General features: G+C 42.0%; 3 protein-coding genes across 4 annotated transcripts; all 3 read left to right on the forward strand.

The window, feature by feature from the left end:
- The first annotated feature begins 5659 nt into the window (after positions 1-5659).
- On the forward strand, positions 5660-15633 carry bgna (biglycan a). The gene is made up of 8 exons (XM_053504795.1): positions 5660-5813; positions 6982-7255; positions 10996-11108; positions 11820-12033; positions 12344-12454; positions 12730-12823; positions 13611-13749; positions 14862-15633. The coding sequence occupies exons 2-8, from the start codon at positions 7015-7017 to the stop codon at positions 15057-15059; spliced, it is 1110 nt and encodes a 369-aa protein (XP_053360770.1). The 5' UTR covers positions 5660-5813; positions 6982-7014; the 3' UTR covers positions 15060-15633.
- Positions 15634-17108: 1475 nt separating this feature from the next.
- On the forward strand, positions 17109-19118 carry si:ch211-229n2.7 (uncharacterized protein LOC100002243 homolog). The gene is made up of 4 exons (XM_053504762.1): positions 17109-17207; positions 17817-17937; positions 18261-18559; positions 18746-19118. Exons 1-4 carry the CDS (start codon positions 17190-17192, stop codon positions 18824-18826), a joined length of 519 nt encoding a protein of 172 aa, XP_053360737.1. The 5' UTR covers positions 17109-17189; the 3' UTR covers positions 18827-19118.
- Positions 19119-20313: 1195 nt separating this feature from the next.
- On the forward strand, positions 20314-23221 carry dedd (death effector domain containing). Of its 2 annotated transcripts, none has more exons than XM_053503113.1 (5): positions 20314-20523; positions 21375-21900; positions 22007-22114; positions 22228-22359; positions 22471-23221. In XM_053503113.1, the coding sequence occupies exons 1-5, from the start codon at positions 20362-20364 to the stop codon at positions 22935-22937; spliced, it is 1395 nt and encodes a 464-aa protein (XP_053359088.1). In that variant the 5' UTR covers positions 20314-20361; the 3' UTR covers positions 22938-23221. The 2 variants fall into 2 exon arrangements, with proteins under 2 accessions (XP_053359088.1, XP_053359089.1); XM_053503114.1 differs by lacking the exon at positions 20314-20523 and adding an exon at positions 20695-21035.
- Positions 23222-24644: the final 1423 nt, after the last annotated feature.

The following is a 24644-nucleotide window of genomic DNA, read 5'->3' on the forward strand; positions in this document are numbered from 1 at the left end:
CGTTTGTGTGTTTGTGTACTGCAGTCTGTTGTTACGATTTACTAAATAAAGTTGCAGACGTTTCTCCTCCTGCTGTGTTTGGCAGTTAGTTACTTTAGTAGAATATAGACTAACACACACACACACACACACACACACACACATGCAAATATCTCAAATAAAAAAAACAAGCTGCTCTACAAAACTTTATATATGTATAAACTTTAATCTTTACATAATATTTATTAATTTTTTCAGCACATGCACAGATCAGGAGTTAGGGTTACAGAAATGTTCAAAACGATATGAAGTGAAATGCTTACACGACCGCCAGTGACCTTAAACAGAGAATTAAAACTTATAATAAGAAATAAATATGAATAAAAGAAATAAAAGAAATACGATAGATAAATTTAACTAGAACAAAAATAGAAATTAAAATAGAAATATACTGCACATAAAAATAGAAATAAAAATATATACTGTACATAGAACATTAAAAAAAAAAAATTGGCGAAGAAAGATGGTGTGCAAATGTGCAAATAAAGTGACTTATGAAGGTGCCTTATTAAAGTGTCTTTGTGCAATGGTCCAGAATGTGAACATAAACATGTGAGTGTAGATGTGAGTGTAGATGTGTGCGAATGTGTCCATTGTGTCCATGGATGATAAAAGATTGTACTAGATCTGCATGGTGTTGTGATTGAGAGACCGTATCGCCTGTGGGAAGAGGCTCCTCCTCAGTCTCTCTGTGTTGGCCTTCAGGGAGCGGAATCGCTTTCCTGACCTCACCAGAGAGTTCAGTCCATTGTTGGGATGGCTGAGGTCCTTCACCATCTTCCTGACCTTGGTCCAGCACCGCCTGCTGTAGATCGAGTGCAGGTCAGGGAGCTCAGTGCGGATGATGCGCTCAGCTGATCTCACCACCTTCTGTAGAGCTCGTCTGTCCTGCATGGTGCTGTTCCCCAACCAGGTCGTGATGTTTCCCATCAGGATGCTCTCTATGGTGCAGGAGGAGGAATTCCTGAGCAACCATTTGGAAGAGGCCTATATCAAAAAGCATTGATTGTTGTTGTTATTATGAAATAAATAATGCAAACTAACAAAATAAATGTTTTCACAGCTTTTTACTTAGTGATGATGTTAAAGGGTTAATGATGAAAAAAGCTTAGCAGACATTTTGACCATCAAAGATTTTCATGAATGCATGCATCTAAAATAAAACATCAAATCTTTCCTGGGATTGTAAAGGTATAAAATACATAAAATGCAGACATATAAAAGTTACATTTTTGTTTTGCAATTGGCATGAGTCCAGTGTGTGTGTGTGTGTATGTTTGTACAGACCATAAAAAATAATAATTGATGTTTGTATTGCTTTGGGTTTAGAGCCAATTAGATTCTCCCCCTCGTGTGACCTCATATATGAAGAGCCCCTCCCCCATATTGTTGCTCAGATCTGCTGTTCTCTGAAGGGGCGTGGCTCAGCAGTACCTTATTTACGTAGATACTGAAACAACATATTTGGAGGAGGAGTGAAATAAAGAAAGTTTAGCAGTTATTATATCACAGCGAGGTTGAATGCTCGGACTCACATCAAGCCATGTCTTATTCATAATGTAATGCATATCGGCTTAATAGACAAGCATTTTTCAGATTTGTTTTACATTGATTTTGTGCATCAAAAGCACTCTGCATAGCCATCCATGCTGGGTGTGTATACGTGTGTTTAAATATGTGTGTGTGTCCAAACCGAGAGGCTTTCTCACCTCAGTTTGTGCTCCCTCTAAATCACCACCTATCCACTACATCGTACACTATTTTGGTTTTGTTCTGCAATCATGCGGACATTATTTACTGCGCAGAAATCCCACAATGCAGTGCAACACGATCAAGTCCAAATGAGATATACAGACTGTCCATAACTCACTGTAGTATTTAAAGCTTTATATACTGAATAAATGGTTTGGGACGTATCTTGGGTTTATTTCGTGAGGAAATCTCGCTCCCTTTGCCCCTCCTTGGTGTGCACGGTTTAGTAACTCCGCATTCCAGGAACGATTGTAACGATGCGATGCGAGACCGGAATGTGAAATTCCGTTTTGTCGAATGGTGTAGATCAGAAGAAACGGAGTGGTTCATTATATTTAGTATGGATCCACTTTAATCCGGCTTAAGTCGAGGTTTAAGGGTTAAGTAGAGACAGGCGGATCTGGATGCGGATGCGGGCCGCAGTGCAGTTTGTGATTACAGAGGGAGAGTTTCAGAGTTTTATTCTCCTCATGACAGTGCACCGCTGAGCTATTCCTGTCCTGCTCTTTAAGTGGTAATGCGCTGCCACAGCACTGACGCTTATATTATACTCTTCCCGGCAACCTCTACTCGTTCGCTTTGCCTGTCATCAACTCCCTGCCGACGGGTGGACAAATTTCTGGAGTGATGCTATAGCAGGGCTGTAAACTTCATGTGTACAACATACACATACCAGAACACATTGACTTTATTGTCACTATTTCACTAAAGTAGATAGATTTCCTCGTATATCATTTTTTTGATAGTCCTGTGATTCCAAAAGCTTAAAGTTAGTCTGCTTCATCCATTACACCACCAGCTGTGATGTTGGTTTGGGGTCACTGTCATGTTGGAACACTCAATTTTGTCCAAGTGTTTCCAACCATCTAAGTTTTGCTGAAGAATTCAGAGGTTCTCCTCCTCTTCTTCATGATCTCATACCCTGCGTGATGTGCACCAGTTCCACCGGAAGCAAAACAACCCCTGAGTAAAATGCTACCACCACCATGCTTAACAGCTGCTACAATGTTTTAAAGGTTGCATGCCTTACCTGTATGGTTATACCTTTATGGTGGTCAAGCTAGAAGGTGTGGGAATTGAAGCAGGGGCTTCTTGGAGGGCAGACTTTCAGTTCATGGCGAGGTAAAACTGGCCTAACTGTAGACGGTCAGCATTTTCACACAACCAGTTAAGTGGAGCTATGGTTTAGCTTGACTAGGGTAGCAATTCAAACAAGACAGGGAAATTAATTTTTTGACGGAAGTATACATATACATTACAGCACAGTAAAACTCCTTCTTCGCATATCCCAGCGTAACTGGGGTCAGAGCGCAGGGTCAGTCATGATACGGCGGCCCTGGAGCAGATAGGGTTAAGGGCCTTACTCAAGGGCCCAACAGTGGGAACCTGGTGGAGCTGGGGATCTAACCGCCGACCTTCCAATCAGTAACTCATTGCCTTAGCCCTCTGAGCCACCACTGCCCAAGTTAGCTAGCATCAAACTGTCAGCATGTCAAGTGGGGAAAACATGGACAATGTTACAGCTACATACATTTCATACATCGTGTATATTTAACTTTTTGTATAAAAGAGATGCACACGATCCCTCGTGGGTATGGTGTTATCCGAAGGCAGACAACACTGCTATTTTGTTAGCGGCATCTTGCATTTTGTTCAACTTCAAGGTCAAAACCCAGGCTGGAGAATGCGGAACATGTGTAGAGTGTCTAGGCCCATTTCTGTATTTGATTGAGTCCCACCTGCATTACCTAGGTGTGCTAAGCCAACATTAGGTGTGCTAGTCCAACAAGTTTGATTTAGTACAATTTAATCATATTATATATGATTAGTCTTATATATTCCCATTTATTTTAAAAGAACGGTTTTAGTCGGGCTAACACAATTAGTCAAACAGACAAACTCACACAACGTCATGTAAACGTGACATGACTGGTGCAGCTTCCAGTTTATGGTAGGCCTGTTCCTTGGTGGTTCCTGGGTTGTTCCTGACCATTAGAACCAGTTTCCTGAGAACCATCTGGCCTGACAAAATCCTATGTAGGTGTTTCCGGAGTTTCAGCAGCACTAAATTAATAATCTACGTAAATGTATTTTTGGGGTTTTCTTAAATAAAGATAGATGCTGTACAGTCATTCTGCCGAGAAAAATCCAGTTCAAGGAATTTACCTTTGCCCATATCACCCTGACACTCACGTTCCTGAGTATACAGTATATAAACTTTTTACTATAATTGTATGTGATATTTCGACTTGCAAGAAACACTTTTTTTGTGCCATCCTTGTGATTGTGCCACCTGCCATACCAACCAGTGTTCCCTCTCCAGTGCGGGATTCTGCAGAAGGAATGTGTAAGTTTTGAACTACGTCCAGGAAGAGGTTCACTTATTCTCGCTTTGGAACTGGCAGGAACCCATGTGCCAGGGGCTTGGCCAAAAACAACTTTTTGCAAGCCCAATAGCGAGAATACTGCATTGCTTTAATGATGCAGTACCAACCAGAACCTAGCGTGAAGACAGGAACCCTGGAAGTATAGAATGTTTCTTAATAGTCGGTGGGAAAGAAAGTAAAAAAAAGAGGCATGCATGGCTTTTTCTCCAGGTTCTGAGGGATTCTTTTTGGTTTTGGTCAATCTGCAAAGTGATTTTGAGTGGTTAGGCTGCAGCACAACGTCCCTCAGCAGTCCAACAGCATTGCTAGAGCCACGAGTCATGCAAAGTTTTCTTTTAAGCCTGGCATCTAATGGGAAATGTCTAGGGTGGAGATAAAAATCAGCACTGCTCAGTGATTTAGAGTCATTCCTGAGCCTCCAGAAGATTCATGCTGTTTCTGGTGTGGTGAGAAATTGATCGTGGCCCAGAGACCACATACACATGTGATTAAAGGGTGTGGGAGTTCTATTATTTAATAATTCATCTTTAGTAAAAGCCACCTTCAAGAAGGAGTACACATTGGATGGGATGCATCAAATTACTCAGCACGTGTACATGACGTTACCAAGGGGCAATTTCAGGTTGCCCAATCCGCAAGCATGTTTTTAGACAACGGGATGAAACTGTGGAACCTGCAAATAAAAAACACATGGACGTTCACAGGATGAACAAAAAAAAACAACCCTAATTCAAAGGAAAAAAGACACACATTTGAGGCACACATTGAGAGAGACATAAAAGACGCCATTTATAATAATACTGGCTTATAATAATGCTGTATTGGGACAATATGACAATAACTTGCACTGACGCGGTTGTCCAGTCTCCCAGCTGGTGGGTGTTAAGCCAAGGTGTGGAAATGCAGTGCCATGAGGTTTATCTTCATCTACTCCAAGTCACATTCACAACAATACTGTGGATTTCAAACCTATAAAATAACACATATGGAATTATGGAATTATGTAACAACAACAACAACAACAACAACAGTCAGTTGTTATTTTAAGACCTGAAGGTCAGCTGTTCTGGATCAGTTCTCACAAGAACAGTATTGTGTTGAGTGCGTTTGTAAAACCCATCAAGCTCCAGGATGAAACTGTCTCTCATGAAGACCAAAACTGAGCTCTGCTGCAGAGGAGAAGTTCATTTAGAGTCACCAGCCTCAGAAATCACCAATTAACAACCAGCACCTCAGATTAGAGCCGTTATGAAGCTTTACAGAGCAGAAGGAGCAGATAAACATCTCAATATCAACTGTTCAGAGGAGATTATTGTGTATTTTGGATAAACGATTGTGGCTTTGTCAATGTATATAGTGGACTTGATCCATTGATGAAGTAAAATGCTACCTGTTCCTCTACCTTCACTAATCCGTCCACACACCCTCCCATCCTCTCTCTCTCTCTCTCTCTCTCTCTCTAGGGTTTACACACAGTGGGAGGGAAGTGTGTGTAAGTGGGACTGGTCCTCTTGGGCTCGGTGTAGAAATGCTCTCATCTCCTGGTGTTGCTTTGCAGGGACTCAACACAATGAGGAAACACTGAAGCTCCTACACACAGAAGAAGGATCTGTCACTGCTGCACACTTTTTAAAGGTAAGAGGGCAAATAATTTACAGATAAACACACCATTATCATCACCCAGGTTCATTCCATCACACTGTAGATTCTGCGCAGCTGTTAATTAGTGTTTAATTATCTAAAGCCAAAATCTGAACGATGGGTGAATCATGTGAGTTTTGTATTTTAACAGAATTCTGTTTTTTTTTCTCCTACATGTACATGAGTTCTCAGCTCACAGGCTTGATTTCTTTCTAGACTATATAATTATTAGTCTGAATAAAAGTCTCTAATTTGTGGTGCGTCGAAGCCAGCGCTGTGTTTCTGTCTGCGCCTGTGTTTAAAGTGTGGAGTTTATTATGGGGCGGAACACCTGAAACAGTGTCAGGGTTGGATGCAGGGTGTGTTTGGGTGCGTCTCCCTACCCTGAATGAACCGCATGCTTTCAGCTTCGCCTTTTCCAAAACAGATTTTTATTTCAGGACTGTAATCGTGTAATCACAGAGCGGCCGATTCTGTCAGCTGCAGCGTGGAGAGAACCAGCACGCGGTACAGGCCGACAAGGATAAGGTCACTTAATTATCACAGAAAGAACCCTTCTGGTCCATAAAGCGAATTTACTTAACGGGTTTTATGAGTCAGTTTTTCAAGGTAAATAGATCCCTGAAAGAAAGAGTAAGCAAGAGAGGATGAATAGAAAATCATGGAAAGAAACCAGGAAAAAGTAAGGACAGAATGAAAACAACTGAGCTGGAGCAAAAACAAGACAAAATTAAGGGGAAAGATGGAATAAGGGGGGGGGGGGTATGTGAAGGAAAAATATAAACAAAGAATATGAAAAAATAATACAATACGTCAGACTGAAGGAATAAGGGAGAATAAAAAAGAATTGAGGTAGAAAGAGGAAAGATGAAAAAAGAGGGAAGAAGAAAGAATGAGGGAGGAAAAGCTTGAAAGAAAAGAATTGGAAAGGAATGATGGAGAAAGAGGAAGACAATGGGAAATGAGTGTAAAAGAGAAAACAAGGAAAGATGAGAAGATGAGAGAAAGAAATTGAGAAAATAAGGGAGGAATGTCTACGATTGATGGATAACTTTAAGGAAGAGAAACTGTTAAATAAGAGACCAGAGAGGACCAGAAACTCAGGGGATAATGGAGAACTTTACATCACTGCCTACTTCAGTTCCTTCCTTTTCTTTTGCAGCCTCGCGCCTCCCGTCTTCCTCCTCCGGCAGCCATGGCCACGGCCGTCATGATGATGCTGCTGCTGTCAGCATCCCTCCTCCTGTCTTCCGCTCTACCTTTCCAGCAGAAAGCATTCTGGGATTTTGGCGAAGACATAGACGTCAGAGATCTGATGACGATGATGAAGGACCAGGAGGAAGGCTCAGCGTTTGAGGAAGTCCCTCTACCGGAGACGCCGACGTGTCCATTCGGGTGCGTGTGTCACCTGAAGGTGGTGCAGTGCTCCGATCTCGGTTAGTATTCCTGCACTTATTGACTTCCCTGTTCACATTAGCTGACTTGCATTTGATAATCAGTCCGTACAAGTTTGTTCAAGAACAGTGTCTTCTGGGTAAGTATGTCTTCTTCTGAAGTCTAAAATGATTTCAGCAGGAATGTGTCTTGATCCGACTTGAGCTTAATAAAATTGAATCAACGTGAGGCAGGACAAAGGGTACAACAGATGAGGGGACAGTGTTGGTCTTGGCTTACATAACCATTGCATGGCTTGCCTTTCATTCAAGGCACGGCTAATAACGTAACAGGGTTTGAAATCAGAAACGGACCAGAAAGAGAGAGAGAGAGAGAGAGAGAGAGAGAGAGAGAGAGAGCTACTGTGAGATACCCACCTCTTCTCTTGCCATGGTATTGACACACTCTAATGTTATATGTTAAACCACTGCAGATCACTAAAAATCACCCCAAGAAAGTTGACCCCAAACACCCGGGTAAGCCAAAATCTAACTGCATGACTGCCAATCAAAGGGTCGTAATGATTGACGCTTGATTGACTCAGACTCAAGGGATTGGACCGAAGAAGTTAGAGGTGTGGAGTGGAGGAAGAGTTAAACCAGTCTTGAAACTTCTGGAAGTCCTGAGTTTTCAATCTGATCTGGAGCTCATGAGGCAGGAGTCCACCCCGGACCGTTCACACACTCCTTCACACTGTAGACATCCATGAAGATGTGTGGAGAACACCTATAGTATAGAACGTATAGACCGTAACCCTCGTCTGTGCACATGAATGAATCAGGGATCTGGGGGTGAGGGACGTCAACGGTACAAACTGGGAATACAGGTTTCTCTTCCACTGTGTGACATATTCATTGGAATTTGACTGGTTGTGGAAAATAAATGTGGAGTCAGATTTAAAATCCAGCCTGGAAGTCTGCCTCTCTCAACACCATGTGCACCGTTTTAGAAGAAGCAACAATCCTGGTCTCTAGTCGACTGGAGCATGAGCTGAGTCAGCATCGTCTGGGGAGGCAGCAGTGGGAGATGAAACACGATACACTGCCTGGCCGGGAATAAAAATAAATAAATAATAGTCACCACTTTCGAAGAGTCAAATTATTGGCCTGCATTAGTAATGAAAACAATAAAGGATATTAAAAATGATTGCATTTGGGTTAAGAACTGTCCGACACATTATTAAAGGGCTGAACCTCCAACTTTGTGGACGAAATGTGGTAATAATAATAATAATAATAAAAAACCAACACTAATAGAAAACATTTAAACACTTAGCAAATATGCATTGTAAAAACTGCCAGTAGAAACCAGAGCTGTTTAATATTAGTAAAAATAAGAACTTTTCCAACTGTGTAATGAGAACTCAAGTTGGACTAAACAGCTGTGTGTCCATAAAAATAAAAAAAAACACTTGTTAGTGAAACTCATCAGAAAAAAGGCTTCAGTTTGTTAGGGAGCATGAAGGTTGGACTTTGGAGCGATGGAAAGTCTACAGGGTCATGTGACCTGATGAGTCCAGACTGAGCGTGATGGGCGTGTCAGGGTGAGAAGGGAAGGACATGAAGCGATGCTCCCATCATGCATAGTGTCCACTGTACAAGCCTCTGGAGACAGTGTTATGATCTGGGGTTGATCAGTTACTCAGGTCTAGACTCAGTAACGTTATGGGGCAATAAAATGAAGTCAGCTGACCACCTGAATGTACTGAACCACCAGAGGATCACATCTATGGAGGGTTTCTTCTTCCCTGATGGTACGGTATATTCCAGGACTCAAATTGTTTAAGACAAAAACATTTTCACACTTGAAATGGACACCGCAGTGTGCGCCGTAATCAGAGCAATGAAATCTTGATGCGTGTGACTTTTTTGGGGCCGTGCAGTGTGCATATGATTGCTTAGATTTTTAAAGCCTAATGCACGATTTAAACATTATATGCTGTTTAGAAGAGAGCAATAGGTGGAGTGCTGTATGGATCATGTCCACAAGTTGTCTATAAGATGGCTGACGGATCTGACTGAGGGAGTGGAAGTGTTTAAAGCAGCAATATTCTCTTTTTTTTCTCCTTTATGTCCCACTTTTCTCCCAGGGTTTCCTTTTGTCCCCTTTCTGACAGCTGTTAATGGAAATGGCACGAAAAAGCAGCGTCTAAAAACGAGGAAAGGAAGTTAAAGGCTTGTGGGATTGTAATGGAGGAGGATTAAAGCGTTTTGGGAAGCCACATGAAAAGCCGTGTGGGGAGAGAGGAGTTACTTTACTGTCTGGATAAATGGTGTGTGTGTGTGTGTGTGTGAGTGTGTGAGTGTGAGAGAGAGACAGAGACACCTGTGCACATGTTTTTTTTATTACAGACGTTACTGTTTATGGCGTTATTACATGGCAGTGAATGTGCCATAAACACCGACGCCCGTCTCGCCGTCACCCATGAAGCCGAAAAGTAGCTGTTTGATATATAAATAAGTCACCGGTAACCACGGTAACGTCAGGACCACGAGACAGGTTCTAATTCACAGATGTGTGCAGTATGTGCAGAAAAATATCCGTCTCTTGTCCGCTCTATTTCCTGGCGTCTGTCTCTCCGTCTAACTCCGCTTCCATTTCTCTCTCTTCCCATGTTTCTGTCTCTCTCTCTCTCTCTCTCTTACTTTCTTTTACTTTCTTCATGTTTCTTTCTTTCCCTCATCTGTCTGCCATCGTGCTGTGCTACGTGGAGCTCCGATAGTCCAGCTCCGTCGTAATTATATGGAGACACACACACACTTACACACACACACTTACACACACATAGGCCAAGCACTCCACAATTTACCCAGCATTTCCCAAATTACTGCTTTCTGAAAAGTTTACAAGTGAAAATAAAGCAGTTAGAAGAAGGATGTGTTCTGAGCCCAGTCTACCCGGCCCGCTTTATTAGAGTTTATTTACAGACTGCAGGTCAGCACAATCCTCGGGCCAGTTTGCTGCTGCACTTGTGTGCAATTTCAGTCAAATTCTTTGTACGTTTTCCAAGTATTTTATCCTACCACTGCTAAATATTCATTTAATTATATTATAATAAACAATGAATTGCTTCTTTAGGACCTGGAATATTGCATTCTCAGCCAGAAAAAAATTGTTACTGGAACAGTTTCTAATGCAAATAAGAAAAACAAAAAATACCATCTCGTGGTTGCTCCGCTCGGACCTCGCAGCTCCAGGGATGTCTCTGGGCGTTTCCAGAACAAACTGTCCCGGACTCTCTCTCTCTCTCTCTGGCTAAAACACAACACACAGAGCAAAACTGTCACATACACGGACATTTTATTATCTAACCAGTATATTTTGTTTCTGTATAGAGTACCGGACTCTTCCAGATTTTTTATTTTTACAATTAAAGTTTAAGTTCAGCCTTTATTCGTCACACATACATTACTGCAGAGTGAAATTCTTTATTCTTCGCGTATCCCAGCTTCTTGTTAGTGGCAGGGGTCAGAGGTCAGGGTCAGCCATTTTACGGCGGAGCGGACAGGGTTGAGGGCCTCGCTCAAGGGCCGAACGGCGGGAACCTGGCGGAGCTGGGGCTCGAACCGCCGAACTTCTGATCCGTAACTCAAAGCCTTAACGCCCCGAGCCACCCCTGCCCCCACACTGTCTGCACATGTGTCACGCTGAAATGTAAATACAGTAAATACTTAAATAAGTAAAATCAGTCACCAAATAAACTAAAAATATATCATTGTTTCTTCTCTGTTTTGCTTTGCAGGTTTGCTGTATGTCCCGTCCAGCATCCCATCTGATACGCTGCTGTTGGACCTGCAGTGCAACGGCATCACCGAGATCCGAGAGGGAGATTTTAAAGGCCTCAGTAACCTCTACGTAAGGCTCCTAAAAATCATAGGATTTACAACAGGCTTCACAGTTTTAATACGTTTACATCTGAGCAATTAAGAGTTAAGGGCCTCGCTGAAGGGCCCAACTTGGTGGTGCTGGGGTTCAAACCTAGAACCTTCCAATCTGTAGTCCAATGCCTTAACCACGGAGCTACCTCTAATCACTGATGAGTGGCAATTTTTTAATTTTTTAATTTTTTCAGTCTAAAACAGGTGAAAAACTTAGGTGAGTCTAAGTCTGAGTCCTGGACCAAGACCAAGAGTCCAAGTACTGAGCACTGAGAGAAAAGCAAAAACAAGCAATCTGAATACCAAGACCAGGTCCATGAATACTCAGACCCAGACCGTGACCCAGAGTTCTGACCCATATTGAGTATCAAGTCTGAAAATATGATAAGGATTATGGGTAATAAAACCCACACACAATCTATGACCTTGCACAATTATACCAAATCCAAGATTCTAACGGATGAGAGCAGCAACAGTACGAGAAATTAAACCAAGATCCTGAAGTTGATGGTAAAGAAACATTGGACCATGAGGCTTCGGTATAAGATCCAGAACAAGATTGATTGATAGATTAATGTAACCTAGACAGGCTTGTGGCACAAATTCCAGTTACACCAGTTCCAGATGTATGGTAACAATAACGTGTGTCTATGTGTGTGTGTGTGTGTGTGTGTAATCTGTGTACCAGGCGCTAATTTTGAGGAGCAATCTGATCTCTTGGGTTCACCCTCGTGCCTTCCTGCCCCTGAAGCGGCTGCAGAAGCTCTACATTTCCCACAACCTGCTCACGTCCATCCCTCGCAACCTGCCCGCATCCCTTGTCGAGATGCGTATCCATGACAACCGCATACGCAGAGTATCTGCAGGAACCTTCAGTGCCCTGGGAAACATGCATGTTATCGGTGAGCTATACTGTTTACCTGTCTGGGGACTTTCAGTACCTCCAGATGAATGGAATCTGATGGCTGCTGCTCCCTAGTGGCCACTGGTAGTATTGCAAGCATTGTCTAAACCTTACTAAAGAAAGATGAGCTAGAAAAGTGACCAATCGGAAGGTCTTTTTCTTTAAAGTAGATAGAAAAACATATAATTTCAGGTATTTTCAATAGTCATAGATTTATTCCAGATAGACACATTTGAATGGAATTTAGTTATAATGATAACTGTGCTGTAATGTCTGAAAAGTGTGTGATTGTTTCCTGTCGAGTGCAGAAATGGGTCGCAATCCCATCCACAACAGCGGATTTGAGCCAGGAGCATTCAAAGGTCTCAAACTGAACTACCTACGAATCTCAGAGGCAAAACTCACTGGTGTGCCAAAAGGTAACGTGCGTCACACAATGGTGCCCACACACGCCTCTAATTAAGGACAGCTTGATATTTTAATATAGCATGCATATATTGTTAAAGGTGCCAAATAATGAATTTATATTCAGTTTTTGGAGATCAGTCTTGCAAGTTCTGTTGATGTTATAAAGTCTAGAGTTGACGCATTTAGAATTTTTTCTATCCAGATGAACAAACCTGAACTAGTAATTATGTTTTCCTTAAATTTAAACCCAGTATTTTGTTGGTGTGTGTGTTTGTGTCTTGGTCAGATTTGCCAGCAACTCTCCATGAGCTCCATTTAGACCATAATGAGATTCAGGCGATCGAGCTGGAGGACCTCAGCCGATACAAGCAGCTGCAGAGGTCAGAGTGATTCATTCTGATACGGCACATGGAGCAATACTGAAAAGAAATGTTCTGTGTGTTTACAATAGAAATGCTTTATGCACTGTATATGAACATGTGTATATGTATATCCAGTCCTGTGCAAAAAAACTTGACCCCCCCCCCCCATTTCTTCATATTAAATTAAATGATGTAGATTACGTGAAAGAAACAGGAACAAATACAAAAGTTTGTGCACCCCTGACCATCACACCCATCCTGCTGAACGTCCTATTCCAGGTTGATCTTTTTTCACTTTTGAGAAAGCGTTCCACTCGATCTTGGCGCATGGCTGTGTGGATTTGTGTTTTCCACACACTCTACAGAAGCGTAGGTGAGCTCAGACGTGGATTGTACGGGTTCAGGAGGTTCCAGTTCCAGTTCATGGTCTGATGTGATGGTCAGGGGTGCACATACCTTTAGGTCATTTAACAATATCCTGTTCAGGTACAATTACATCGATGAAGATAGGGATGGGTTGCACTCGATGATTGGCATACTGACCTCACCTTACATTTGAGAAGAGTGTTTAAATAAACACTACAAGCTACAAAATATGTTACACAGTGCTACAACTGCTTTATACAGTACAAAGGCATGTGATATTATTAGGGTAAAACAATTCATTCTGATGCCACCAAAAATCAAATAAACACCACCTAATTTACTTACATCCCTCCGTTTCCAGCTTTACCAGGAACCAGACAAAAATAAGAAGTTTCTTGGCTGTGTCTCACTCTCTCCATCTCTTTGTGTGTTTAATCAGGCTGGGTCTCGGGTCGAATCATATCCTGCATATTGAACGTGGCGCGCTCTCGTACCTGCCCAGCCTGAGGGAGCTTCACCTGGACCACAACCGTCTCTCCAACATCCCCAGTGGACTGTCCAACATGAAATACCTGCAGGTGTGTGTGTGTGTGTAACCGTAAGCCATGAGGTGTTTATTAGCTGAACCTTAATTATGAACCTCTACATACAGTCTCTTATCTTAGTACTTCTTAAAACATTGAGTTTGCTTTCGATAGAGAAGATGGAGAAGACTCTATCTACGTCTCACCCAGAACCTGGGCCAAATATGCTCATGCTTATGAGTTACGCATGAGGGTTTTTAACAGCTTTTACAATCCAGACCCAAAAACGTCCTGAATGCAACAAACGCATGTGTGGCATTTCAATCTGAAGCCAAAAGCGGCCAAGCTGTAAACGTTTGGTTTTTACCAAAGCTGAGTCCTGACTAAAATCTCACACCCAGGGTTGGATGTGGACCAGACGAGGTCATCACTGAGACATTACTCATTTGCTATGCTCAGTGTATTGGCTGGTTGTTGTGGTGGTTTGCGCTGCATACCTTACGGGCAGCGGTGGCACGATGGCTAAAACCTCAGAGGACTGACCAGAAGGTTGTGAGCTCAGGACCAGGTCACTTTGCCAGACATAAAATTGCACATCAAGGTTGTACTGCAATTAATTTCTCTTAATCTCTTTTTTTTTTTTCCTTGTGATTTACATTCTTGATTTATATGCTTGGCATTGCACGAGGAACTTCTGGCCAGTTCTCACATCACCCTGTAACATATACAAACCTGTCTTTGTGTTACTGCTGCTGGATATTGCTTTGGGAGCAATAAAATGTCCCTTTGTATAGTTTTTAATGTATTAATTATGATGCAAGGTTAATGTTTCTGAACCCACTTTGTAAAAGTTCACATCACACATAAACACGTTTAGTTTATTCCCAAAATAATGTACAATTAAAAACACTTCTTGTCCACTGAATTGACCAAACAGGCCTCCATGATAAATGTACTGTACATTTTAAAACTTTGATGCTTTTGGGTTCCACCATTGAGACAAAATAAAAAAAATATTTAAAAAACAGCCTGGCATGCCCCCTGGCTATGTGTGACCACTGGTCTAAGTTAAGTAGCTAATGATGATGATAGACATCCATAAAAACCTGTTTACCTGTTTTCTCTCTCTCTCTCTCTCTCTCTCTCTCTCTCTCTCTCTCCTACAGGTGGTCTATCTTCACTCCAACAACATCACCTCAGTGAAGGTGAATGATTTCTGCCCGACGGGGTTCGGAGTGAAGAAGGTCTTCTATAATGGCATCAGTCTGTTCGGGAACCCCATTGAATTTTGGGAAATTCAGCCTGCCACTTTCCGCTGCGTCACTGATAGCATGGCCGTGCAGCTCGGCAATCATAAGAAATAAACACCCAGTGCCCCCACACACACACACACACACACACACACACAATTAAAAGAGCACGCACAAATGCTAAAGTTAAAAACCAAAGAAACGCCTGAGACTCTTTTGGTGGTACATTATTATTACCACATGTTTTATAACATGGTTATAACGTTTTATTTCAGTCATGGTCGTGTGTTTCCTGATTATCGTTTTAATTTCCATTTTAGTTCAGTCTCGTATCCCGCGTCCTGCATGTCGCCTGTCCGTACTGTCCTGTCCAGAGGAGATTGTTATTGTCTGTCTGTTTCAGTGTTAGCGTCTTTTACACACTACAGCTTCACTCTTATACTTTATGCACTAATTTAGATCCCAGACTGCTTTCATTTTTCTTTTTTTCAATAAATCACCCAGATTTTGTAACAGACGGTGACTGATTTGATCTGATTAATCACATCTTACAATAAAGACCACAACAATGAATACCGCATATAATAATATTAATATAATAATAATACTGTATAACAGGAATGTTTGGCTTCTTTTAAAATGTACTTTGTCTGTCTGTAAAACATAAAACATGTACAGTACTGTCTAATAGTCCATTTCTTCATATTTTGCTCCTTAAGCTCCAGACTTTCTCTTATTTTAATGTAGTCTTGAGGAATAGTTCTCCAGGCATTTTTCTGCTCTTATTTTCAGCTCAGTCGCTGTACTGTACCTACTGTAAGCAGTTTCAGAGGAATGTTGTCGTGTTTGTTAAACCACACAGTGACCTATGAATCATTCAAGTATACAAACATCTAACCTAAGGCATGAACCAGTGAGAAGCAGGTGCAGATGATGACAGATGATCAGACGAGAGGGGAAATAAGGTCACTACTGGGAAATAATCAAGCAGTTTTTACAGTACATCCTCTTTTTAGCCACTTTGCAGCCTGTCACAGTAAAACATTCGTTTGTGTTTTTTTTTTTTCATTTAATCTACATCATTTAAGTTAATTAAATATAAACAAATGGGGGGTGCCAAGACTTTTGCACAGCACTGTACATGTTACTTAATGATACTTAAAAACCAGATGAACAGATTTGCATTTGATTACTAATAAAAAACAAATCCACATTAAAGTTTCACTAAAGTGTCTTAAATTAAATTTGGTTTATCCTAAAACATTTACTTTCTATACTGCTTATCATCAAGCGTGGAGTAAACATCTCCCTGCCCCAGAAAGCTCAGGCACAAGACACCCTGGATGGGATGCCAACTCATCACAGGGCACAAGCATGCACACACAAACCCAATTACACGCTGTGGGCACTAACCAACCTACAGCACATGTCCTTGGACTGTGGGAGGAAACCAGGGTACCTGGAGGAAACCCACCAAGCACGGGGAGAACATGCAAACTCCATAATACTCAGACTGGAGAAGACATTCAAACCCTCAACGCTTGAGGTGCAAGGCATCTGTGCTAGTTATTCACTAAGCCGTTGTGTCTCCCTATAGAACTGAACTTAGTTGGGATTATGTGTAATTTTAAAAAAGTGTTTCTAATTTAGAATTATGGAAATATTAATGAATTGCACTGCATATTAGTAGCATATCTGCTCGATAGTAGAGTTTACATCCCTGAGTTGTTGAGCTCTTTAGCTAAAGGAAAATCATCAAAATCAAAACTATTTTTTTTGTCTTTTAATTCAGGTCGTGAATTAAAATTTGTGTTTACCATTCAAAACACAAATTTTCCTCAGAACACAAATTCCTCACGTGCAGAAGTAGAACCCTGATCAGTATGGTTCTGGTGTGCAGGACACATGTTTGATAGATTTAGATCTGATTTATGGAGATCAGTGTCATGTAGATAATCAAAATGTCCTTTTTTATTCAAATGTGACATTTGGGAAGTAAGGAAATAAGTACGTGAAAAAATGCAGATCAGCCATAGAGATAATCATTTAAATACATTCAAAATTCTCCTTCCCTTAAATTTTATCTGAAGTTGTGTCATGCCTGTATACCAGTATGTCACGCCTCCATCACACACTCAGCTATGCAGCCGTGATGTCTCCAGTTCAACCTGCTCGTCAGGCTTGGGTCAGGATTCTAGATTTCATTCTCGTGTTTGAGAAATAACAAAAACAACAGCAGCGGCAATGGAATACAAGGACCAGGTGAGTTTCTTTTTAACAAAATATGTTTATTAGATACAGGATTATGTGAGATTATAATTTATCATATCATTTATCAAAAAAACAATAAATACATTTACGGATGAGATCATGCCTGTTAAACTCGTGTCCTGGAGGGTTAGAGAGATCTTTGTACAGTAGCTTGTGAAAGTAATCATTAGCTGATGAGTTACATGAAGGATGAAGGAACAACATTAACAATAATGTTTAACAATTTTTTAACAATTAACAATATTAACAATTAACAGTTTTTAAAGCAAATTTGTGTAACAACAGATTAAGAACCATTTCAAGATTTAAATTAAACAAAAATGTCCCAAAATATATATCTAATCAGGAAGAAACAGTACATGAACAGATAGACAAAATGGAAGTGCAAATAAATTATTAAAATTATAATTCATGATTATTAAGGTGCAAAATTAGTTCTTAAGCTAATTGATGATGTTGTTCAATAAAGATCTTTTTGCATTTTATCTTTATCCCTCCATTGATTAGCTCTGCAGTCTCAGAGTTTTTAAATTATTATTTTTTTTTTTGGTTGTTTTACATGTGGTCAAACCCATTCCCAAACCTACATGTGCTGTTCAGGTTGTTGAAATCGAAGCCTCCGCTTACTTCGGAGACCTGATTGAATTCTCGTATCCGATTGGCTACTCACACTGGGGCGTGTACGATGGAGATGGACACATCATTCACTTTGCAGTCGCAGGTAGGAAAGCCTACAGAAGTGTTTCCCATGCAGGATCTGCAGGTTTCCCCTATTAACACACCTGCCCAGGTGTTCCTGATTACCTGGTTCAGGTGTGTTCATAGTTCTTGATTAACCTGATTCGTGAAAGTGGGTAAAAAAGTGAATTGTGTGCATTTAGTTTTTGCTTTTCCTGATTACCTGGTTTACAGTAGGTGTCTTAAGAGTGTTAAGACTGATTAAGAGTGTTAAGACTGATTAAGAATGTTAAGACTGATTGAGAAATGTCTAGTGTTCCTAATTACCTGGATCAGACAGGCTCAATGTGCCTTTGTTTTACCTAGATGAGTCACAACTTATGCAAAAGGTCCGTGGTTACCTGCAGACCATGTTCCCAGTGTGCGGCGATCTCCTTCTTGGAGAAACTCGGATTCGCCGCCAACGTCTTGCTGAAGTCAACGTCCCCAAAGGAGCACAGCTACTGGTGAGCAACACCAAGCATGAACTCCAACCGTCAGAGTACGAGGATATGAAGCGACGGCGTGACTCCCTGCTGGACAAACAACTTCCTTACAAACTCTTTACTCAGAACTGCGAACACTTCGCCACATTTGTACGCTATGGAAAATCAGTGTGTAACCAGGTGAGGTCCGACAGTGCCATGAGTTCATCAAAGATCAAACCCTGCACCACTGTTATTATCTGAGAGACCATTTTGGATTTAATGACTATTATATTATATAAAATTATACGGAAAGTAGCTGATCGTAAACAGGTCTGCTCTTGGATTTCTGACTATAAATTTATCTTTTGGTTTCGTTTGATCCAGATTCCAGGAAGATCCAAAAACAAGGAATGTGAAGAAGCGACCAAAGTGTTTGCAGACATTGTGTGGAGAGAGACATCATGACCTGTGACAGACACCTAAAAAAACAACTAATGAGAACAATATGCATGCCAGTAACACATACGTCTTATTCGTTTATATGCATCTGTGGTGTGTTTTGTTGTGACACACCTATTGCCCCTCCTCACCTCATTCAGACACCTAAGTGAGGTGTGTCAGAACAGGTAACACATGGCAGGCCAGACTAAAATTAGGAGGGAGGAGCAGTGAAAAAAAAAATAGTTTTAGAGATAAAAATAGTTATTGTTTAGGATTATATAATTATATGCTTTATAAATATATGTCTGTGGGTATTTAAAAAACTCTAATAAAAATGATTCATTTGCTGATTGGTCAATGTGACGTTTTATTAATCACCAGGATAATAATAGTGCTTTTAGTAAGTAGTTATCACAGACTCTTACCTTCTTCTTCAAGTTTTAACATTCACGGTTAGTATGTCATGGAAATGTACAAATATGTTGATCAGTTCAGGACTTTAGAGTTCTTTCACTAAGACCACTGAAGGAAAACTGTAATGCTATAACATACAGAGATGTTCTATACAACTGTGTGCTTTTAAATTTGTAGTAGTTTGGAGAAGGACCACATATGGGTGTGACTGTCAGGGTGCACACACACACACACACACACACACACTGTAAGACCAAAGGTTTTTGTCCAAAGATGTCAATTATTGAATTTCGGTGTTTCTTAATGTTTCGGCATGCCAAGACATCTTGGACACTGCTATACTTCCATGCAAATTGGGAGCAACAGTTTGTTGAAGACCATTTTCTATCCCTACAAGACTGTGTCCCAGTGCACAAAGCGAGGACTATAAAGACATGGTTTGATGAGTTCTGTGTGGAAGAACTCGACCGGCCCGAACACAGAGCCCTGACCTCGACCCCATCGAGCACCTTTAGGATGAACTGGAACGGAGGTTGTGAGCCAGACCTTCTCGTCCAACATCAGTGTCTGACCTCATAAACGCTCTACAGAACGAATGGACACGAATTTCCACACAGAAACAATCCAAAAACTTGTGGACGTCCTTCCAAGAAGAGTGGGAGCTGCAGAAAGGGGGACTGGCTCCATACCGAAGTGTGTGTGTGTTTGGGTACAATGCCAGTGCACGTTTGACCAAATACTTTTGTTCATGTAGTGTTCAGTACTTTTGGCCATATTGTGTATCTTGAAGAGCTGTTTTACTTTATCTGCACCTCGATGGTTTTCTACCCTTACTGGTGTGCTGGTGTTGAAATATTTTATTATAAATTTTTAATTTGAATCTAGATTGGCGACTGATGTTAATCTGGCCAATCAAACCCTGAAGTAATTGGCACTTAAAACATTATATAAATGTAAATTTAATACAATGCAACATATCAGCGCTCCACCATTTTCAAGCGCCTCAGAGCAAATATCCCGGATGTTGCCAGCTCGTGTGTGTGGGGAGGGGGAATATCCCGGATGTTGCCAGCTCGTGTGTGTGGGGAGGGGGAATATCCCGGATGTTGCCAGCTCTGGAGGGGGGAAAATATCCCGGATAGTTCATGGTAGCGGAAAACAAAACATGGACATGCTTTTTAGTTTTGGGACGCTTCATTCACACAAGCGGTGAATTTACACACTTCCACGCGTATTTATATATATCGCTCAAAGAAGCTCTCTTCCGTCATCAGAGCAATCCTGAGTTAATTAATGATCCCCAACAGGTAAGAACTGGGACACATGCTAGCTACCCTACGTTACTGTGAGAACAGTAGCCCGGATAGCCTAGCGGAGCGTTAGCTTAGCTAAGTTTGTCTTAACGTTAGTGATGCCGAACTGTCACTAGACTGATTCCTGCGCATGCGTGGTGTAGAACCCGGCTCGAAGTGCGCATGCGCAGTGTAAAATCAACGCCAGCAGGTTGACGATAGCGTAGCTTAGCTTAGCGTAGCATAGGTTAGCTTAGCATAGTACAGTTTAGTGTGTTAGTGTGTAAATGTCATTTCGTAAATTAAGCCGAGTTGTTTATTTGTCACTTGAGTTTTTATTGACTGGAAAAATATAAATGTACACATTGTCAGCTTATAAACTTCATTATATCTGCGACGCTAGCTTAGCCAGTAATGCTACATAGCAAAACTAGCCAGTGAGTCGCACAGCTTACTGCGTTGCTATGGCATCCGAAGGGATAAAATGAGGAAGATCATCGTAGATAATTTGGATAAAGCTTTTGAGGGTAACTAGATATCTTGTTTTTTGTGGGGGTTTTTTAATCTGTGTGTTGAAATATCGGTTATTAGTAGCTACTTTACTAGCTAACATGCTAACATTTAACCCTAGATGAGGTGTTTGAGCTGCTGTGGGTGTTTAAACCAAAGCACTAAATAATTGTGTGGTTTAATTGGAATATAATTGTTTATTAAATCTTTTTACATTAATAGATATTTGTTTAATTAGTGTTATTTTAATATAGTTGTACAGTTTATGGCAGTGTGCTGTGTTTTTGTCTTTTAGATTGATATATTTCAAGCTGATTAAGAGTATAAAAATAAATGTCTTGTGCTTGTGATTACAGAGTAAAGCTGGAGGCGCAAGTCAGGCACTGCACGCGCATGATCCAGTCCTGATCTCCAGGAAATCTCATCATCCTGCGTCTCCGTCCTCGTGGCGCAGAGTGATGACATCACAGCGGCAAAGACATGCCACCCGTGCTCTTCCCACTCAGAACTCTTCCTCGAGGAGCTCGAGTTCACGCTCAGGACCCTCACACGTGCAGGCCACATCGTCTTCCTCTCGTTCTCTCCACACGTGGCCGGAGGAGGCGGTGGACGATGCGTACGGTCTATACTCGCTCCACCGCATGTTCGACATCGTCGGGACTCACCTCACACGCCGCGACGTGCGCGTCCTGTCCTTCCTTTTTGTGGACGTCATTGACGAGTACGAGCGCGGCGGGATACGGGACGGGAGAGACTTCCTGCTGGCGCTGGAGAGACAGGGACGCTGTGATGAGACGAACTTCCGGCACCTTATGCAGCTGCTGCGCATCATCACCAGACATGACCTTCTGCCTTACGTAACACTGCGCAAGAGACAGACAGGTAAGCGCGCGCACTCAGACACGTAGCACGCGGATCGGTCTGTCAGCAATCTGTTATGCAGCTGAATCTCATTACTGGTGTGTGTGTGTGTGTGTTTGTTCTGCAGTGTGTCCAGACCCAGTGGATCAGTATTTAGAGGAAACGTCTGTGCGATACATTTTTCCCAGAGGAAGCAGAACAGAGAGTCCACAGGTCACACCACACAGATGCACAGGTGTGTGTATGTATGTATATATGTATATATGCATATACAGTATGTGTGTGTGCGTGCATGTGTGTTTTTATCAAGATATGTAAGTAGACACACTGAAGTGTGTTTTTCTGTAGGGCCACAACCTGTGATTCGCTGCCCGTCTCCAGAGGTGTGCCAGCCCCGCCCCAAACCGGCCACGCCCACTGCGAACAGAAAGAGGAAGAGAGCTCACAGTGTGGTGGACTGCCGGGAGAAACAGACCTGCGGTATATATATATATATATATATATACACACACACACACACACACACACACACACCAGTATGTAGATGTTCGTTTGTGGATCTCTGATGTCTCGTCTCGTCTCCTCTCTCAGATATCCGTCTGCGCGTACGAGCGGAGTACTGCCAGCATGACTCGGCTCTACAAGGCAACGTCTTCTCCAACAAGCAGGAGGCGCTGGAGCGCCAGTTCGAGCGCTTCAACCAGGCCAACACCATCCTGAAATCGCGCGACCTCGGATCCATCATCTGCGACATCAAGTTCTCCGAGCTCACCTACCTGGACGCGTTCTGGCGCGACTACATCAACGGCTCGCTGCTGGAGGCGCTGAAGGGAGTGTTCATCACAGACTCGCTCAAGCAGGCCGTCGGCCACGAGGCCATCAAACTGCTCGTCAACGTCGACGAGGAGGACTACCAGGCAGGCAGGAGGAAGCTCCTGAGGAACCTGATGATGGGGGGAGGGGTGGGTATGGCGACAGGGGCAGGTCTTGGGTTCGGGCCCGGATCGGGATCGGGATCGGGATCAGGATTGGCTAGCCAGGGAGCGGGGACTTCATAATGGCCAAGTGGAACTTTGACTGTAAGCTTGATGTGTCGTGGAATGTGGGCGGAGCCAAGCCGAGTAACGAGGACCTGGTGAACAGTTAACAGAGAAAGGAAGGAGAGAGACGGACCGAGCGCGGCTGGGAAAGAGGATATAAAAGCTTCTTCGATGATAATGTTATTAGTAATAATAATTATAATAACAACTAGGAGTGAAGAACATCATGAACGTTGTATCGTGGTCTTCGATTTGTTGTCAACGTGCCAACTAAATAAGCACTAAAGAGCTTTTAAACAGAATGACATCATCCTGAAGTGTGGAATGTAAAAGTAGTCGATCAGCCGCATGTGTCGTCTGGCATTTACTTTTTAGTTTTGCTCTGGGGTTATGATGCTAATGTAGCTAATATGTTAGCTAACGAGGTTATCTCACTCTTGAGAAATTTTAACTTGATGGAAAATGGGGTGAAAGAGTGCGCTGGTGTAAAACTGTGAAAAACCTCCGGTTCCGACCTCATAACATTCTCGAGGCGCCGCGCCGTAACGATTAGCTCGTGTCTATAGAAGACAGGAAGTTGCAGAAGTGAAGAACTGGACGTGGGTTTGAGGTGGACATTCTTTGTGTGACGGATGTCCTTGTTAGCATTGTAGCTTCAGGAAGAACAACTAACATGTCTTTGGCTGATCGACTGCGTTTAAGGGAAAAAATTGTTGCCAAAATGTTCTTAAAGTTTGTTTGGATTTATGGCTCTTAGATCCCAGACACTCACTCCTCCCCTTTCTTTCTCTCTCTCTCTCTCTCTGTGCTTCACATTCATTAGATGAAGATTCTCAGTGACTGATGAAGGCTCAAGAAGTTTAAAAATTGAAGAAAAAAAAAAAAAAGAGATGATTTTGTACGGTTTTCCTATCGGAATTAAACGACGTTACAAAAACGTGGTATCTATTATATAGGCTGTATGTTCTGGTGATGTTTCGAGTGCTTGTCCATTAAACCTGCATGTCAGAGATTCGCTAAAGATACAGTGAGTCAGGTGTGTGCCGTGATCGGTTACGGTTACGCCGTAGGCCACAACGCTACGGTGCCGCTGCCGCATCATGTTTGGACGCGCGTCCTCTCTGAGGATGATTTTCCATAATTCTGTTCAGTATGGCATTTTGGAACGTAGTATGTTAAAAAAAAAAAACAGTACAGTATTGTGATGATATGAACCAGGACAAAAAAAATGGAAGAGTCAGAAATATCAGATAAACACACTGTGTTCAATAGACCTCAAAGCTCCTGAAAAGGTTTTTCATTTCGAAGGCATTTGTTGAAGGCAGCGTGTTGGTCCCTGATGTCATCATCATCATCACTTACACTAAAGAAAAAAAAAAGCTTGCGAGTGTACATTTGTCAACTAACAAACCTTCAGTCAGACACGCCAACCTAAATGTTATGTACAGGAGCACGATGGCACACGGGATCACCACGCTGCCCCGCTCCACACCGGTGACTGTTTATTTCTGTTTTTCCTTTTTTTTCCCTCCTTTTCTTTTTAAAAAAAAATATATACATCAAGTGTTTCACATCCTGTAAGGACCGTCATTCCGACCCTGAATAAAGCGCTGCGATACGACAATTTATTTTGTCCTTGATAATGAAGATTTATTTCTGGTTCCCACGGCGACGATTGTGTTCAGTGATGCGTCTACGTGCGTAGTAGCTGAATGAGGTATTACG

Source organism: Clarias gariepinus, chromosome 9 (genome assembly GCF_024256425.1).
Source record: "Clarias gariepinus isolate MV-2021 ecotype Netherlands chromosome 9, CGAR_prim_01v2, whole genome shotgun sequence".
Classification (NCBI taxonomy): domain Eukaryota; kingdom Metazoa; phylum Chordata; class Actinopteri; order Siluriformes; family Clariidae; genus Clarias; species Clarias gariepinus.

Coding starts and splice junctions, on each gene's coding strand:
- bgna (XM_053504795.1), top strand. CDS start 7,015: ATGGCCACGGCCGTCATGATGATGCTGCTGCTGTCAGCATCCCTCCTC. Junction 7,256..10,995: donor GGTGCAGTGCTCCGATCTCG/GTTAGTATTCCT, acceptor TTTGCTTTGCAG/GTTTGCTGTATGTCCCGTCC. Junction 12,455..12,729: donor ACTCACTGGTGTGCCAAAAG/GTAACGTGCGTC, acceptor TGTCTTGGTCAG/ATTTGCCAGCAACTCTCCAT.
- si:ch211-229n2.7 (XM_053504762.1), top strand. Junction 17,938..18,260: donor CATTCACTTTGCAGTCGCAG/GTAGGAAAGCCT, acceptor TGTTTTACCTAG/ATGAGTCACAACTTATGCAA. Junction 18,560..18,745: donor GAAAATCAGTGTGTAACCAG/GTGAGGTCCGAC, acceptor CGTTTGATCCAG/ATTCCAGGAAGATCCAAAAA.
- dedd (XM_053503113.1), top strand. CDS start 20,362: ATGGTAGCGGAAAACAAAACATGGACATGCTTTTTAGTTTTGGGACGC. Junction 22,115..22,227: donor CACACCACACAGATGCACAG/GTGTGTGTATGT, acceptor GTTTTTCTGTAG/GGCCACAACCTGTGATTCGC. Junction 22,360..22,470: donor CCGGGAGAAACAGACCTGCG/GTATATATATAT, acceptor CTCCTCTCTCAG/ATATCCGTCTGCGCGTACGA.